Source organism: Thamnophis sirtalis, unplaced genomic scaffold, assembly GCF_051295495.1.
Source record: "Thamnophis sirtalis isolate CommonGarterSnake01/CBP01778 unplaced genomic scaffold, rThaSir2_p1.2 scaffold_2, whole genome shotgun sequence".
Classification (NCBI taxonomy): domain Eukaryota; kingdom Metazoa; phylum Chordata; class Lepidosauria; order Squamata; family Natricidae; genus Thamnophis; species Thamnophis sirtalis.
Genome location: NW_028261382.1, coordinates 64,366,026 through 64,385,136, shown reverse-complemented (window position 1 = coordinate 64,385,136; position 19,111 = coordinate 64,366,026). Strand labels below are relative to the sequence as shown.

Sequence of the window (19,111 nt, the reverse complement as noted above, 5' to 3'; positions counted from 1 at the left end):
CAGCTGTATTGTTACACTTTTTCATGGAGCTGTTCCATGTAGTTCCTTAGTTCTTTACATCCCCCCAAGTCCATGTCTTGACAAACCCATTTGATATCGTCCTCACTGCTGTTCAAAATGGAGTTGACCGTTGGGTAGCCACCATCAGAAGAGATGGTGGTGAAGGTGGTAAATTGGACTCGTTTCCGTTTGGAGGTGGGCGAGGTGGTTTGTTCGCTCTTCTGCTCCTTCCTTTCTGGGGTGGTAGCAGAATCTGTGGAAGATCGGAAGACTTGGCCATTGAGGTTCTTCTGAGGGTTGGCACTGAGGAGATATTTGCTTTCTTCTAGATCCATGCTCCGGTCAATGGCCGTAATGCATTCCTCTTGTTGGGTGGAGAAATTGAGGTGATTCTCCAGAAGTTCAGTTCTATTACTCAGTCCCACCCAGTCGTGAGAATGCCTCAGGCCTTCTTGCTCTTCAAACGGAGCCTGCTTATGCCTGTATTTCAAGGCAAAGGTGACACAGTTAATGAGGAACACCAAGATGGCCAAGCAAAAGACACCCAGCAAAGCATACATCCCAATTTCCAAGTCACTTAAGCCCCTGGGTGTCTCATCGGGATCATCTTCTTCCAAATCCCCATTGCTTCTGGGCAGGTCTACCTGAGCTGGAAAACTGGTGAAGTCTATCGGGAGATTTTGCATATGACCGTCATCATCTAAGAGACTCTCGCGATCTTCTTTCTTACTCAAGACGGACTTCTGAGTGCTAGTTGTCCTGGTTTCTTCGTGTCCCATAGAGGAGCTGTAGTAAGGTCCCTCAGGACGAGATCTCTCTTGCAGGCTTGTCTTCTGACGGCGATCAGCGGTCCGGTTCTCCAGATGGACCCCGTCTCTGCCATGCTTATTGTCACTTGGGTTGGGGACGGTGTCATTCTGGCCAAACTTGACCTTGATGTTCCCGGTACCCACCGCCAGAACGCTCTTCCTTTTCGACTTCTGGCACGATTCGCTGATCACCAGCTCGACTTTCACCAACAGACCCTGTCCTTCAGACTCGGCCACGAGGAAAGGCCATTTAAACTTGGGACTCTGGTGGATGGACACCACCTTCTCATCCAGAGATGTGGCCACCAAAGAAAAGTCCTTAGCGTCGTATATATCTAAGGGCATAACTGCTCCGTCACTGAACTGGATCCAGCAACTCATCACGGCTTCCTATTTTGGGGGGCAGAAAGGAGACAGAATGATACTGGGACAAACCCATCAAAATACATGGTCGTCCTCAACTTACAACAGTTCACTTAGTGACCGCTCAAAGTTACAACAGCATTGAAAAAAGTGACTTATGACCCTTCCAGTATCCCCATGGTTACGTGACCAAAATTCAGGCACTTGGCAACTGGTTTCATACTTATGACAGTTACACTCTCCCGGGGTAATGTGATCATCTTTTGCGACTTTCTGATGAGAAATGTCAATGGGGAAACCAGGGTCACTTAACTTGGTTAGTGTTAGTAAGGGATTCACTTAACAACTGTGGCAAGAAAGGTCATAGAATGGGGCAAAACTCACAAGAAATGTCTCATTTAGCAACATAAATTTTGGGCTCAACTGTGGTCATGTCAAGCACTACCTGTATATAGTCAGAATGCAGACTTTTGAATAACTTACCATGTAAATTAATAATTTATAAAATTAATAATTTATAAAACTTATTGGGCACCCATTTTACCATATATATACACCAGTGGTGGGTTTCAAAAAAATTTGGAACCTCTTCTGTAGGTGTGGCCTGTTTTCCGGGTCCACTGGTGGAACCTCTTCTAACCAGTTCGGTAGATTTGATGAACCGGTTCTACCGAATAGGTGCGAACTGGTAGGAACCCACCTCTGATATACACACATATACATACATACATACATACATACATACATACATACATACATACATACATACATACATACATATATATATATATATATATATTATATATATATATATATATATGATTTCTGGCTTCGCTGATAACGGATAAGGGCCTGTGGCCTAATGGCTAAGATGTCTGCCTAGTAAGTAATATAGCCCAGGTTCAAATCCCAGTAAGGGTATGGCTAGCTGATGAGAGCTAAATAGTTTGAAATAGATCTATACTAGTCTCCCTTTATTTATTTATCAGCACAAATACAACAAAACACACACACACACACACACACACACACGTGTGTGTGTGTATGTATGTATGTATATATATATATATATATATATATATATATATATATATATATATATATATATATAGAGAGAGAGAGAGAGGAGAGAGAGAGAGAGAGAGAGAGAGAGAGAGAGAGAGAGAGAGAGAGAGAGAGAGAGAGAGAGAGAGAGAGAGTGTTATATATAGAGAGTTAACGGATTAACGGAGTTGGAAGGGACCTTATAGTTCATCTAGTCCAACCCCCTGCCCAAGCATGACTAGTCTAGTCATCTAGTCCAACCCCCTGCCCAAGCAGGGTAACTTCAGGGTAACTTCTGTTCCGTTGGTTGATTGTTCTCACTGTCAGAAAGTCCCTCCTTATTACTTAGTGGTATTTGCTCTCTCTTTGCTCTCTCTCTCTCTCAATCTTTCTCCCTACCCACAGCACTTTTCTATCCATCTCCCCAAAACCACCAGGCAGGCAAAATCACATCTGGATGGTTTCCATGCTGAAGGACGAACAAGGTTAAGAAGTTGCTGAAATGGCTAAATTGACTCCTTTAATCAGAGGGGGGAAAAGACAATATCTCAGTTTATTGCTGACCGAAATCCCTTCTAGCCTTTTTTTTTTTACTGTGAAAAACAGAAATGAATGAACTTGTGATTTATGGTTAGGATGATTAGACAGGATAGATTTTTAAAAGGAGAGGGATGTTGTAACCATGGAGGAAGAGATAAATTGATAATTGGACTTATAATTGACATAAAGAATATATTACATACTACTCCTTTGTAGCTTTTCTCCTTTTTCTTTCTTTTTTCCTCTTCTTTGCCCTTTGAGCTTTCTTTTCCTTTTCTTTTTTCTGCCTACATAATTAATTTATATTGTCTTTCAATCTTACTCTCGAAAAACACCTTTAATAAAAATTATATACATAAAGAATGAAGGACAGCCAAGGTTAAGGAACAGCTAAATTTGCAGTGCAACCCAAGTGTATAGAATCCTCTTCCCCAAAACATGTATTTTTGGCAGGTGAGCAGTGCGATGTTGTATTATTTATGAGAGGTTACCAGAAGAAGAAGAAGAAGAAAATACGTATTTTTTTTTCCACCCAGGGCTTGCTCTAGTTTTACCGCCCTATTTACTGGAACAATGCTTCTCTATTTAGGAGCTTGGTGGCCTTCAGGGATGAGCACCTATAAATCTAAAATGTCCTTTTAGAATAATATTAACAATCGCACAAGGACAACAGCGGTAGTTCACCTGCTCAGCTGGCAGTAGAGATTTGGAAAATGGTGGACCGTTGCCAAGGAATACTGAAGGTTTGGCATCTTCTCTCTCTCTCTCTGGTTCTCTCTCTCCCTCTCTCTCTCTCTTTCTCTTTCTCTCCCTCTCTCTGGTTCTCTCTCCCTCTCCCCCTCTCTTTTTCTCTCTCCCTCTCTCTGGTTCTGTGAGTGTGTTGTTCCCATTTACCCAATTCTATTTCTCAGAAGGTTGTTTCTTCTGTTTGGAAACTTTAGGGGATCTTGGTGGGCATGAGTCTCTATGATGGGAAGTGTAAGATTATGGCAGAGTAAGATTATGGAAGATGTTGACGAAGAGGAGGAAGGGGGCTGAAAGAGGGGAGTTGAAGTAGGAGAATAATATTGGGAGGGGGAGAAGGGAAAAGCTAGGGAAGGAACAGAAGGGAAAGGGATTAGGTGAATGGGGAAAGGAAGAAAAGGGATGAATGGGGAAAGGAAGGGAAGGAAGAAATGGGGAAGAGAAAAAAGGAAAGGGTTCAATGGGGAAAGGAAGGAATGGGGAAAGGAAGGAGAAAAAAGTAAGGAAGGGATAGAGGAAGGAAGGGCAATGGAGGGAGGGAGGAAAGAAGGAAGGGAGGAAAGAAAGAAAGGAGGGAAGAAAATGAAATGAAGTGGAAGGGGGCAAGGAAGAAATAGACATTAACACACTGCCTGATTCTCCATTTGGCTGCCTGTAGTTTCCTGTGGGCCTTTGAAACACTCCCAATGAACTAGATTCTGCATTCACCTACGGCTCTTCCAAGTATCAATGGAGAAGTAACCACTTATGCTTTAGAAAGAAATGTGCTCAGGTGGGACACTGGAGGCCCAGCTGGAGAAAAGGAACTTCAGGTGTGAGGCTGCTACCTGCTTTTCCGCTTGAAGCACTTCGTGGGCGATTGCCGTAGCGAAGATGGCTCTATTGCTCCCGGAGCTCAGCTGTAAGGAGAGTGAGAGGCCCGATACCAGCTGGACACCCAAGTCAGTGATGGTCACCTTCTCATCCAGGACTGTCACCGTCTTCTCCGCCAAGATGGCATCGGAAAGTGGGGACAGGATCTGCAGGAGGAAACCAAAGGGACAGCTCATCTCTACACTCCGAGGAAATCCCTTTTCCAAACAGTCTATGTGTGCCTCACTTTTATCTATGTAGAGAGCCTTCATTTCTTGATTTCCCCCCAGAAATCACCACATTGTTAATCAGATTGCATCCCTCTAAATCAACAACAATATGTTACAAAGAGGGATTGACTTGGGAGTTAAGTTTCAGGAAATGGGGATTGGGAAGGAAAGAAGGAAAGGCAGGTGGGAGGGAGGGGGGAAAGGAGGAGGAAAATGGGAGGGAAGGAAGGAAGAGAAGAAAATAAGAGAAGAAAAAGAAGAGAAGAAAGAAAAGAAAAAGAAGGAAAGAAAAGGAAAAAGAAGGGAGGATGGGAAGAGAGCAAGAAAGGAAAAATAAGGAAAGGGGGGAAGGAAGAAGAAGGGAGAATGGAGAGAGAAAGAAAAAGAAGAAAAGGAAGGAAGGAAGGAGAAAAGAGTGGAAGGAGAGATTTGTTGGAAAAAAGGAGGAAAATGAGAGGGAGGGAGGAAAGGAAAGAGAAAAGGGAAAGAAGAGATAGGTTGGGAAAAAGAAGGAAAATGGGAGGGAGGGAGAGAAAAAAGGACAAAGGCTACCAGGGAACAATCTGTTCAAGGTGAGATGATCAGATGCATTCATCTTATTTTGTTTTCACACTGAAACCTCTAAAACACGTTCATCATGAATACACCTTCTCCAAAATCACACATTTCTACTTGTATTTTTCCTCAACAGATAAATCTCTAAACACACCTTATCTCCAAAACCATCCATCTCCCCCCGCGCTCTCTCAGAATGAGAAAAAGAGAGAGAAAGAGATGGAGAAAGGGGGAGAGAGAGAATAAGAGACACAGAGAATGAGAAAAAGAATGAGAAAGAGAGAATAAGATAGAAGAAGAGAATGAGAGAAAGAATAAGACAGATAGAAAGAGAGAAAATGAGAAAAGTGAGAGAGAAAGATGGAGAGGGAGGGGAGAGAGAGAGAAAGACAGTGAAAGAGAGGATGAGAAAAAGAATGAGGGAGAGAATAAGACAGAGAAAGAGAGAATGAGAAAAAAGAGAAAGAGATGGAGAGGGAGGGAGAGAGAGGGAGAAAGAATGAGAAAAAGAGAGAATGAGAGAGAGAGACAGACAGAGAGAAAGATTGATAAACATGGAGCAATCCAGTGGACGAGATCTTGGCACTCCATATATATATATGTATAGATAACTTGGACGAATTCTTGGGAGACAGGTGACAGGTATTCTTCCAAGTGAATGGACCAACTATCAATTTGTCACTCACTTCCTTCCTGCATTTCTCTCCCAAATATATTCTTTGTATTTCCGGACAGAAGGCAGAGTGAAGAGTTTCTGCAACTGATAAATGTCTTTAGAAAGAGTTGCCGAGTGATGCCATTCTAACAAAGGCCCCCTTTTTAATATATATATAAAAAAGACTGATAAATTGGCTCAATGAAATGCACAGGGTTGCCGAGTGCCATAAAAGCTTTTTGCAATGCAGGAGTGAGAGGGGGAAAAAAATCCACCCTCCTTATCTGTAGCTAATCCAACAGCATAAAATGAATTTTTAAGTGCTTTTCGGGACATTCTTGAAACATAAAACGCTTCTTTTGGCTTTGTGCTATCATTCCGGTTTCTTTCTAGCAGAGTTGTCTGTTCCTTCCTGTGTGTCCTCCTTCTCAAAGTAAACAAAGATCGGATTTGGACTTTTTTTTTCAAAAGAACTGTGGCAAAATATCCGGCGTTTTTACTGCTTTAAGAGGCTCTTCTGGCTGTGAAATGTACCCCAATTTCCCTATCTGCTTCAGGGGTGGGTTGCTCCGGCATTACTGCCAGTTCAGTGCGCGCAAAAATTTTGCACACACACTCGCTTCACTTGCACGGATGCCTGAGGCACGCTCAGCATGCATGCACATATGCACAAAACCCAAAACATTTTAAAAAGGGAAAAAATAAAATGTGTGCAATTACAATTGTTCTGCGCATGTGCAGAACTGGAAATCAAGATGGCGGCCTCGTAGAAGAACCGGTTTGAGGGCGTGGCAGGCCTGGGTCGCTGCCGGTTCCAGTGACCCAGGCCACCAAATCAGCCGAACCAGTCCAAACCGGTAGGAATCCCCCTCTTATCTGCTTTCTCTGGGATTGATCATTCAGCAAGACTCAAGAAATTGGAAGAACGGTGGCAGAACTGGGTATGTCTAGTTAATGAAAAGAAGGACTAGGGGCAATGGTGGGATTCAAATCATTTAACAACTGGTTCTCTGCCCTAATGACCAGCTGGGTAGGCGGGGCTCGGTGGTCATGTGACCGTCTGGGCATGGCCAACTCAATGTCACTCAGGTCGATGGGCACTTCGCCTTAACGGTTACAATGGAACAAGGGTTAATCAGAGAGGCAGTTTCTGTAAGCAGGGCAATAAAGATTAGGCTAGAAATAACACCAAAATGTTTCCTTCCTTCCTTCCTGCCTTCCTTACAGGATTAGCCCTGTAAAGTGGAAAATATTTCTTCCAACAACCGGTTCTCTGAACTGCTTAGAAAGTTAACAATCGGTTCTCCCATATAGGTGTGAATCGGCTAAATCACACCACTGACTAGGGGTTACAGGATAGCACTTTTCCAATATTTGGGGAGCTGACACAAAGAAGAGGAGGTTAACCTATTCTCCAAAGCACCCCAAGGCAGCACAAGAAGCAATGGGTGGAAACTAATCAAGAAGAGAAGCAACCTAGAACTAAGGAGAAATTTCCTGACAGTGAGAACAATTAATCAGTAGAACAGCTTGCCTCCAGAAGTTGTAAATGCTCCAACACTGGGAGTTTTTAAGAAGATATTGGATAATCATTGTCTGAAGTGGTGTAAGGTTTCCTGCCTAGGCAGGGGGTTGGATTAGAAGACCTCCAAGGCCCCTTCCAATTCTGTTATTCTATTCTATTCCATTCCATTCCCTTTGCTATCCTATCCCATCCCATGCCATGCCATATTCTGTTCTGTTCTGTTCTGTTCTATTCCATTCCCTTTCCTATCCTATCCTATCCTATCCCATCCCATCCCACCCCACCCCATCCCATATTCTATTCCATGCCATGCCATGCCATGCCATCCCATATTCTATTCTATTCCATTCCATTCCCTTTCCAATCCCACCCCACCCCATCCCATATTCTATTCTATTCCATTCCCTTTCCTATCCCATCCCATATTCTATTCTATTCCATTCCATTCCATTCCATATTCTGTTCTATTCTGTTCTATTCTATTCTATTCTATTCCATTCCCTTTCCCATCCCACCCCACCCCACCCCATATTCTATTCTATTCTATTCTATTCTATGCCATGCCATGCCATGCCATGCCATATTCTATTCTATTCCATTCCATTCCATATTCTATTCCATTCCATGTTCTGTTCTGTTCTATTCTATTCTATTCTATTCTATAGAGGAGTGGGTCAACCTATTTTCCAAAGCTCCCGAAGGCAGGAGAAGAAGAAATGGATGGAAACTAATCAAGGAGAGAAACAACCTAGAACAAAGGAGAAACTTCCTGACAGTGGAAACAATTAATGAGTGGAATGGCTACATTTCAGAAGTTGTGGGTGCTCCATCACTGGAGTTTTTAAGAAGAGATTGGACAGCCATTTGCCTTGAGTAGGGGGTTGGACTAGAGGACCTCCAGGGTCCCTTCCAACTCTTCTGTTATTTCGTTATTCAGTTGGATGGATTGTGCACTTAATGAAACGCGCCAATTCACGTGCCCGGTATCCCTGAGCAACATGTGGCCTTCGTGTCTTAGTTGTGAACATCTCTAGAGCCTCCAGTTCGATGAAGATAGCTATGAATCGTTGGGTCTGATCTAGGAAGGAACCCGTCTTTTCACCCAGCCCTTCATTTTGCTCACCTGTAAGGTAGTCATTCCTAACTCCTGCCCCATTAGCACCTGTCCGTCTTGCAGCTTGGCGATCCTTGGCTCTTCCACTTGCATGAAATTTTTTACCAGGTCGGTGATGTCCACTTGCCAGTCGGAGCCCAGCAGGTAGGTAGTTTGACCACTAGAGTCCAAGGGCTCAGCTACAAACTGGGTAAGGACCCGCACTGTGGCATGTTGGTACTGGAGAGTGCAACCTCTCCCCTTCCTCTCATCCTCCTCTTCATCGTCGCTGTCTCTAACCGGCCTGTGAAGAGATTCAAGCCAGAGGGTCAAGCAAAACTGTCAGGCCTGCCTCTGTTCAAAGCCCAAGAAAGGAAAAACCCTCGACTCCATTAAAGTAGAGAAGAGGTACTTTCACTGAGGTTGAAATGATAGCTGCGGAAGCAAGGCAAGATCTGATTCAAAAGGAACAAAAGTTGCAGGTTGAAAGTTTCCCCAAATCCCTCCCTTCAGGGGTCCCAGGCTGAATGTCCAATCCACGTCCCACATAGTGACATGTGAAGCTCATCTTCAGATATTTCATCCATCTGGAGTCCTAGGACGGTTGGCCTGGACTGGGTGTAAACAACTCCACTCAGCAACCCAGTAATTCTTGAAAGCAAACCTCCCTTTCAGTTCACACAGGCCTTTACCACACCAGCTCTCTTCCCAAACCCCAATGTCATGCCTATTCTGACTGAATCTTCCCAAGAGCACAAAGTAAACTCCATATCCTGACAAAAAACGTTTTATTAATTGACTGTGAATTCTGCTCATTCACAAAATCTTTCAAGGGAGGATTTACAGTCACAGACCTTATCTGGCTTGGAGAGCTGACAGGCCGATATATGCAAAACTTGGCCAGGAGTCTCAGAGAGTCACAAACCAATTAAGCAAATTAACTGTCTCCTGCAAATTCCACTCCCCTTTCGCTCCTCTTTTATTTTCTCTTGGTGGCGCCATTCATCGTCCACCTGTGGCTTTACTCCCAAGTCGACCCCTGTTCCTTAGTGTTCCCTTCGTCTGGCAACTCTGTGCTTGCGCACACTGGGACAGGATCTCTCCTCTCTCTCTCTCTCTCTCTCTCTCTCTCTCTCTCTCTCTCTCTCTCTCTCTCTCTCTCTCTCTCTGCTCCATTCCCTCTTCCTTGATGCTTACCCTGACTCCCACGCCGCCTCCTCCTCTTCCTCCTCCTTGGATTTGGCTTCTGGAGGGGCCGGTGGTCGACAGGCCACAATACACAGTCACAACCACAAACAAATTAAACTATAGTGTGAACCCAGGTTAACCAGATATAATATCCTGCCTGAGCACAATTTATGTATTGTTGCTTATCGTCAATAAATGTACATTATATCTATCCACAAAAGTTGAATCTCCATTAGAATGGAAAGTATTGCCAGTTGTTCACACTTACTAGCAACCAGGGTAGACGGAAGCTGATTTCACACAACACAGAAATGCCATGTGAAAAAAGATGGTTGGCTAGTTTGAGGAACACACTGTTGTGTGAATGAAATCAATCAGTTGTTTTAAGGAAATTATGGAAGAGGAAAACAAGGCACAGCATGGTTTGATGAGAGCTCAGCTAGGAAGGTTCCAAGGGATCTCACCTCTTGTTAGAAACAATGGGGATCCTCCAGCCCTTGATCTGATTTAACTCCGTGTCAGAGACTTCAATCTGGAGTGGGAGGCGGGGAACCCACACAGTCAGTTCCAAGGGGCTGTTCAGATGTTGGTATGTAAAATGGACCACTGCGTTCACTTTGCCTTTCATTTCCTTCCCGTTGACGAATACATAGTCACATCTTTCCGACACCTGAAACAAGAAAGAGAGAAAAGAGAGAACAATTTAAAAGAAAAGAATAATGGGATAACAGAAGAAGAGAGTTGGAAGGGACCTTGGAGTTCTTCTTCTCCAACCTCCTGCTCAAACAAGAGACCCTAAACTATTCCAGACGAACGGTTGTCCAATCTCTTCCAAAAAACCTTCAGTGATGGAGCACCCACAACTTCTGGAGCCAAGTCATTCCACTCACAACTTCTGAAATGAAGCTATTCCACTGATTAATTGTTCTATCACTAAGTTTCCCCTTAGTTCTAGGTTGGTTCTCTCCTTGATTAGTTTCTTTCGGTTCACCGACAAACGGGCAACCGACAAAAGCGCGCCCGCCGAAACCGCGGTGACAAAACCGCGAGTTCTAAACCACGCCGACGAATGAGCGCTGAAGCGCAATGACAACAGCGTGCCGACAGAAGAGCGCTCTAACCCTAAACCTAACCCTAACCCTAACCCTAAACCTAACCCTAAACCTGACCCTGACCCTGACCCTAACCCTTACCTTAACTTAAATCGTGCTTCTGTCGGCGCGCTGTTGTTGGCGTGCTGTTGTTGCCGCGTTGATGATGTCACGGTTTTAGCACCGCAGTTTTGTCGGCACGCTTTTGTCTTGCGCGTATTTGTCGGATCACGGTTTCTTTCCATTGCTTCTTGATGAATTGATTCTATTTTATTTTTCTTTATGTACACTGGGAGCCTATGCACCAAAGACAAATTCCTTGTGTGTCTAATCACACTCGGCCAATAAAGAATTCTATTCTATTCTATTCTATTCTATTCTACTCCATTCCATATTCTATTCTATTCTACTTTACTCTACTCCACTCCACTCCACTCCATTCTATTCTCCAGCCTTCAGGACTGCTGCTTTGGAGAATAGGTTCACCCCCTCTTCTTTGTGGCAGCCCCTGAAATATTGGGACACAGTTATCACGTGTCCCCTAGTCCTTTTTTCATTAGACTAGACATGCCCAATTCCTGCAACTGTTCTTTTATGTTTTAGTCTCCAGTCCCTGAAGAAATAATGAAGTCTCAACAAAATGAGGTACATCAGTAGAACAAAAGGGGAATGTTTGACGTAAGGACTCCTAGCTGCTAGGAATTTTGGCATAGGTATTACTAGATTGTATCTTTATAAAATATATACATTTTCCCCATCCTTTCTTACACTGGTCTAAAATTATAGACATTGTGACATTCAAACACTTGCATCAGCACAAATTAAACCCTGAATTTCTGGTGGGAGTGGGAGATGTGGCTTTGAAATCTTTGAATAACTTTCAGAGATAAATTTCCTGAATCTACTGGAATCTCAACCAGAAGGTCTTCGGGAGAATCTTTCAAAGCTTCAGAGAGAAAGAATAAAGCCATGTCTTCCTCGTCCTGTTTTACTCACCAGGGCTTAACCTTTGGCAACTTAAGATCTAGAGGAAGATGAACTGGGCAGAGAAGAATTGGGAAACCTCTGAAGCATGACTGGAAGAGCGGAGTGGGGTTTGTTTACTGTGGGGAAGAGAAGATTAAGAGATCAACCATCTTCTAAGGGGCAAAAGGCCCTGAATATAGATGTCCCCTGTGGCTTCAGAAGTATGAAAATAGTAAGAGAAGCATCTTAACAGAAAAAGATCATAAAGGGGCACGGTTGAGTTGGCTTCACACAGTTCTTATCCTCTTGAAGGATTAAACTAGAGCCAAACACGGTGGCTCAGTGGCTAAAATGTTGAGCTTGTCAATCAGAAAGGTCGGCAGTTTGGTGGCTCGAATCCCTAGCGCCGCATAACAGAGTGAGCTCCCATTACTTGTCCCAGCTTCTGCCAACCTAGCAGTTCAAAAGCATGTAAAAATTCAAGTAGAAAAATAGGGACCACCTTTGGTGGGAAGGTAACAGCGTTCCGTGCGCCTTTGGCATTGAGTCATGCCGGCCACATGACCACGGAGACATCTTCGGACAGCGCTGGGTCTTTGGCTTTGAAACGGATATGAGCACCCCCCCCCCTTGAGTTAGGAACGACTAGCACATATTTGCGAGGGGAACCTTTACCTTTAAATGCTAGAGCCTGGACATCTCTTGTCAGAAATCCTTAGTTGCAAGAGGTCCATGTCAAATAAGGGAATGGGGCTAAAGAGCTCTTAAAATCCCTTTCTTAAGTCTTTGATCTTAGAATCACTGAACTGAAAGGGTTGTGTGGAAACTCTTAAGTCTAATCTCTCACCCTGGCCAAGAATTCCAGACAGAGGACCTTTGATCTTGAAGAGATCCAACAAAACGAAGCCACCACACTATCAGTTTTTGGTTCTTTGGCCTCGATCTTAACAGACTAACACAGTTGGAAAGGACTTGGAGGTCTTCTAGTCCAACTTGCTGCTCAAGAAGGAGACTCCATATCATTTCAGACAAACAATTACCCAATCTCTTCTTAAAAACCTTCAGTGAGGGAGCACTCATAACCTCTGAAGGCAAGTCGTTCCATAGCCATCTGTAACAGAATAACAGAGTTGGAAGGGACCTTGGAGGTCTTCTAGTTCAACCCCCTGTTCAGGCAGGAAAGCCTACACCACTTCAGACAAATGGTTATCTAATCTCTTCTTGAAATCTTCCAATGTTGGAGAATTTACAACTTCTGGAGGCAAATTTTTCCATTAATTAATTGTTCTAACTGTCAGGAAATTTCTCCTTAGTTCTAGGTTGCTTTTCTCCTTGATTAGTTTCCATCTGTTGCTTCTTGTCCAGCCTTCAGATGCCTTGGAGAATAGGTTGACTCTTCTTCTTTGTGGCAACCCCTTTGTGACAACCTCTTGTCAAGGTTGCTTCATTCGCTGAGCTTCTTCCCAATGTCAGTTCAATTATGACTTGGTCCCTTGGCTACTAATAAGTTTGGATGTTCATATCTATCATTTTCCAGGGCTTTTTTGTCCATCTGCCAGCAAAGATGACACACCCCTCAGTTAAACCCCAGGAGCACATATGCATATCCAATAATTTATTAACTCCCATTTTACAGTGGCGATGATTTGAAGGCACTATCTATTAAAACTCTCAGCTGCTTCACTCTTTCTGTTTTTTTAAAAAAATCGCCATCCATTACCAACTGGATTTTTTTTCCGGCGTGCTCCATTATGTTCAGTACAAGTTCATATTACTGACTTTGGAATATGCGTGATTTTGCCCCTATGTGAATTTAAGGCCCTTTCCCCCCCACTTTTCTGTTTAAATGCAGATCAGATCTAAATCTTATTGAAACATCACGATCTGCAGCAGCATAATTTATGCCTCCTCCCCCCCCCCTTCTTCCAGCCTCGCAGGCGGAAAAAGGAAATTTATGCATAGATCCTTGGTTTGTTATTAACTGCAGAAAGTCTGGTTCGATAAAATTTTCAGACTGTGTGTGTGTGTGTGTCTGTGTGTTTGTGTTACAATATTAGCTTTTATTCATTCCTAAGGATTCTCTCTACTTTCAGCACACATCACTGCTTAGTTCTCGTTTTGGAAAGAGACAAAAAAAAATAACACTAGGTTTTCCTTCAAAGTGTGGACAGTCGCAAAAGATTATTGTACAGCCAACGCCGAATCAAGCTTTGACTAGCATCACTAAGCCAACTCATTAATTCCCATAAATGTAATTAACCACCCTGGGGAATTTCAAGAACAGGTTTTTCCCCCACCCCTCCAACTACCCCCCTTTGGAGGGCAAAACACAAAAGCTATTTTAAATTTAGTAAGGTAAAGATTCTCCTTGCACATATGTGCTAGTCGTTCCCGAATCTAGGGGGTGTTGTTCATCTCAGTTTCAAAGCTGAAGAGCCAGCGCTGTCTGAAGACGTCTCCATGGTCATGTGGCCGGCATGACTCAACACCGAAGGTGCATGGAACGCTGTTCCCTTCCCACCAAAGGTGGTTCCTATTTTTCTACTTGCATTTTTTTAAAAATATTTTTTGTTTTAAACATTTAAAAATAGCAACAAAGACAAACATATAACTTAAAAACAATATAGGAACCGAACGTTCCGTCTTATAGCAGTTACTTATATCGGTTAATCTATAAGATTCCAGTTTTTCCTTATTTCTTAGTCTTTTCCTTGTACAAGTCCGTGTTTGTTCATATTTGGCCGTTATTATCAGACAATCATAGTATCTATGTTATATTGTATGTATATTTCTTACATTAATCTACCCATTATATCTCAATTTTACATTTCCTAATTTCTCATTGCATTTTTTATGTGCTTTCGAACTGCTAGGTTGGAAGAAGCCAGGAGAAGTAACGGGAGCTCACTCCATTAGGCGGCGCTAGGGATTTGAACGCCGAACTGCCGACCTTTTCATAGACAAGCTCAGCGTCTTAGCCACTGAGCCACTGCGTCCCTATTTAAATTTATTACCAAGGCTTAATTGTATGGCTTTGGTGGCTTAACAGAAGTAATGCAATAATACAAATGGCTTAGCGTAGGCTTTGGCTATCTCTTCCCCCTTTCCTCCCGCCTTTTTTCTTTCATGGGTCGTATGAGTTCTCAGCTTAATACTTGGCTTATTTTAATTAGGGTTCCGTATAGGCTTGGTTGTCTTGGAGGATGTTGTTTTTGGCAGGCGCAGTTGATGGATGCGGTTTATCCCAGTGTCAATATTGGCTGTTGGCGTTTCAGGTTTTATTCAGTTGGTTTTGCACTCGCGCCTTCTGAACAGTGCCACACCTTGGTAAAAGTATGAATTATGATGATGGTGATGTTAGCAAATAGTCTTTAGACATATATACAGCTTCACAGGGCTATGCAGCCCTCTCTAAGTGGTTGACAAAGTCAGCATATTGCCACCAACGATCTGGGTCTTCGTTTTATCAACCTTGGAAGTATGGAAGGCTGAGTAAACCTTGTGCCAGTCAGGATCGAACTGCTGGCAGGGGACAGAGAAAGAAGGAAGGAAGGAAGGAAGGAAGGAAGGAAGGAAGGAAGGAAGGAAGGAAGGAAGGAAGGAAGGAAGGAAGGAAGGGCAAAGCAATAGGAATAGCACATATACCATATCATAGTGCTTTACAGCCCTCTCTAACTGGCTTATTAAAGTCAGCCTCTTCTGGATCCTCATGTTACGCACATTGGAAGGATGGGAGGCTGTGTCAACCTTGAACCAGTCAGGATTGAACTCCTGGCCCTGGACAGAGTTATGAATGAACAAAGGAAGGAAGGAAGGAAGGAAGGAAGGAAGGAAGGAAGGAAGGAAGGAAGGAAGGAAGGAAGGAAGGAAGGAAGGAAGGGAGAAAATGCAAAGCAATAGGAATAGTACTTGTATACCATTTCACAGTGCTTTCCAGCCCTCTCTAAGCAGTTTACAGAATCAGCCTATTGCCCCCAACAATCTGGATCCTCATTTTGCCCACCTCAGAAGGCTGAAAGGCTGAGTCAACCTGGAAGGCTGAGCCTGGTGAGATTCGAACTGCCAAACTGCTTGCAGCCGGCAGTCAGCAGAAGTAGCCTGCACACTAACCACTGAACCCCCTCGGCTCGGTGTGATGATCAATGACAACAGAATACAACTCAGATCCTAATCGATGCATTAAAACAAATACCTTTTAAAAAATTGTACGTGAACTATCTTGAAAGACTTTTGGGGGGGGGAAGACTTTGCTGGAGAAGAATTCACTGTAAGTGAAATAAAAGGGGTTTATCGGGATGAGGACTTGGCTTCATGGTGCTAGGGAAGCCTAGGTCAGAACCCAGATGTTCTCCAAGATAGTGACATACCAAGCCATCAAGACAGGCGATCATCAACACCTTGAAATGGGATTCTTTCCCTTCGCATCCAGTAATAAGAAGGCTACCAAAACGGAGATGGGCTTGGAAATCCTTAAATAAGTTCCTATATCCAAATCCTCGGTCAGCACAATAAGTCCATTAGCTAAACCTTATTTCTGAGAATGCTCAACTTTGCTCAACAACACGGTCCATAAAAATTCAGGTCCAGAGAATTGGTGTGTGTGTGTGTGTGTGTGTGTGTGTGTGTGTGTGTTTGTGTGAATTTCTGCCAACCTTCTTGCATGCTTGTATGCACACACACACACACACACACACACATGCCCGTGGAAGTCAATTTAATTGGGAAGCGTCAGGGCAGAAGAGGTGAGAAACTGCCACTCACCCAGTCTGTAAAAATCAGAGCGACAAAGCATCACGATGAATTATGGATGGCAGGACAGATGTGGATGAAGGAGACGGATGCCGTATTCGAGGCAGGGAAGAGCACGAGGTTTGGGAAAATACTGCAGAGAAGCAGCATCTGTCATTGTCTAGTTAGACATAAGGTAGGTGAACATGAGAGGAAATGTGCTGGATGATACATCCCAGCAACCCACAACATCTGCTTGGGGACTTCGTTCTCCTCTGTGAAAGTTGTCACCCACTGAGCCAGATTAGTGTCTTGTCTAGCCATTCCTAAACTGGTCCTGTGCAGGACCTTGGACAGCGGCCAATGACGGTTGACTCAGATTCTCAGTCGTCCAGGTCATGGTTATCCCAAAGGTGCTTTTTCAAGAAGCAACTGGACTTTCTTTAAATATTCCTTTGCCTCTTGAAGAGCATCTTTGGGACATGCTGGTTGGAAGCGTGGTGAGCCCCCAAAACTTACTTTGTGCCTTCTATGTAGCTTGGTCTCTCTTTAGATCAGGGGGGTTAAATTCAAGGCCCGTGGGCTGGATTCAGCCCACGGGGTGTTTAAATTTGGCCCGCGGGGCTGCCCTGCAAAAATGACAAAGGACCGGCAGTGCTTCTGCCAGCACAGGAAAAAGAAAAGAAAAAGAAGGGAAGGTGGGAAGAGAGTAAGGAAGGAAAAATAAGGAAAGAGGGGAAAGGAAGAAGAAGGGAAAAGGAAGAGGGAAGGAAAAAGAAGAGAAGGAAGGAGGGAGGGAGGGAGGAAAGGAAGGAAGGAAGGAAGGAAGGAAGGAAGGAAGGAAGGAAGGAAGGAAGGAAGGAAGGAAGGAGATTATAATGAAAGTGAGAGAGAGTCTCAGGGAAGTCCTGCCTTAGCACTTGGCCATGACTGTCAGGCCTGCAGCCATCTTTCCTTTTGGATCTTTGATCTGCCATACTTTCTATTATTCTAGTTAGATGCTATGTAGCCATAACAAAATTCTTTCTAGAAAGCCAAGTTCATCCTTTGTCTTTGCACCTCTACACCTGACCAGAACTGGATAGGTAGAATTGCCAGCATGACAGTGGGAGATTGGACCACGCAATGGGCTTGTGGGTGTTGGGGGCAAGATCTTGAACTTTCAACTGAGTGGGGAAAACTGGGAAGTTTTCAAGTTCGGGTTTTCCCAGATGTGCCAATATGGCTCTCTTAACCAATTGGAACTTTGAGGAATACTTTGGCTTGGACTCTTGATTTACTTTTGGATGCTATTTGGAACCCTGACAATGACAGGTCTCCCCAACACGAGTCCTGTGTCATGCCCACCATGACCACGCCTACCATGGCCATGTCCATGTCCACCCTCTGGCCTTCCGAGGTCAAGCACAACCTTGTTGCGGCCCTCCGTGAAATCAAGTTTGACAGCCCTGCTGTGGACGGTGAAGATGTTAAAGAACTGAGGCCGAGTGGTTGTACGTCAGGAAGACACATTGCCTCCACCTTTGGAGATTCTTCTTCATCCATCACACTTTGGATGCTTACTGAGTCCCTGCTTTAAGCTGCAACCTCATTTTTGGGATGATGCCAGGTCTGCCATGCACCGAAAAGCAGCCCGTAGGAAGGGACCCAGTTGCATGCCTAAAAAGGCTCGACACATTGAGAAAACTGTCGCGCTCAGAGATTAGTTTGGGGGAAGCTCTTGATTCCAGGTCTCCTGAGAGAAAACTGCCGAGGAGAAAGATGTTGTTTCCATCAGATAACCCTGGATTTCAGGAGGGTTTTAGTGTGCCGGGGACTTTAATCACCCTGCTTGGCTCTTGAGGTCATCCTTTCCCGGCACAAGCTCTTTCTGCATCCATAATGTAGTCTCCAACAGCAATTCTCTCTCTCTCTCTCTCTCTCTCTCTCTCTCTCTCTCTCTCTCTCTCTCTCTCTCTCTCTGGCAGGCTTACAAGAGAGAGAGAGAGAGAATGAGGGAGAGAGATAGAGAAGAGAGAGAGAACCAGAGAGAGGGAAAGAGAGAGAGGGGAAGGAGGGAGAGAGAGAGAGAACCAGAGGGAGAGGGAGGGAGAGAGAAAAATAGAGAGAGAACTAGAGGGAGAAAGAGAGAGAGAGGGAGAGATGGGGAGAGAGAGAGAATGAGGGAGAGAAAGAGTGAATGAGAGAGAGAGAGAGAAGAGAGAGAGAACCAGAGAGGGAGAAAGAGAGGGAGGGAGAGAGAGAGAGAAAGAAAGAACCAGGGAGAGGGAAAGAGAGAGGGGGGAAGGAGAGAGAGAGAAAAAGAGAGAGAGAACCAGAGAGGGAGTGAGAGGGGGAGAGAGAGAGAGAGAGAGAGAGAGAGAAAGAGAAAGAGAAAAAACCAGAGAGAGGGAAAGAGAGAGGGGGGAAGGAGGGAGAGAGAGAGAACCAGAGAGAGGGAGGGAGAAAAATAGAGAGAGAACCAGAGAGGGAGAAAGAGAGAGGGAGAAAGGGAGAGAGGGAGGGAGGGAGGGAGAGAGAGAGAGAGAGAGAGAGAGAGAGAGAGAGAGAGAGAGAGAGAGAGAGAGAGAGGAGAAGATGCCAAACCTCCCTAGTGTATTCCCACAAATGCAGGGTTTGCTTTCCTACTAATAGTATCTATACCTATACCTATATCAACTAAATTTCTGTATCACTATTTTAACATAATAACAAAATAGCAGAGTTGGAAAGGCCCTTAGAGCTCTTC

The 19,111-nt window shown here is 44.2% G+C and overlaps 1 protein-coding gene across 1 annotated transcript in view; it reads right to left on the bottom strand.

Annotated features, from left to right (window-relative positions):
* The window catches only part of LOC106539466 (transmembrane protein 132D), a 296,128-nt gene continuing 277,017 nt past the window's right edge, over window positions 1-19,111 (bottom strand). Inside the window, exons 6-9 of the mRNA XM_087705809.1 lie at window positions 10,063-10,268; window positions 8,441-8,714; window positions 4,328-4,519; window positions 1-1,199 (exon numbers count right to left, since the gene is read on the bottom strand). Of these exons, the coding sequence (XP_087561935.1) occupies window positions 12-1,199; window positions 4,328-4,519; window positions 8,441-8,714; window positions 10,063-10,268 (1,860 nt within the window). The 3' untranslated portion in view covers window positions 1-11. The remainder of the gene's footprint in view (window positions 1,200-4,327; window positions 4,520-8,440; window positions 8,715-10,062; window positions 10,269-19,111) is intronic.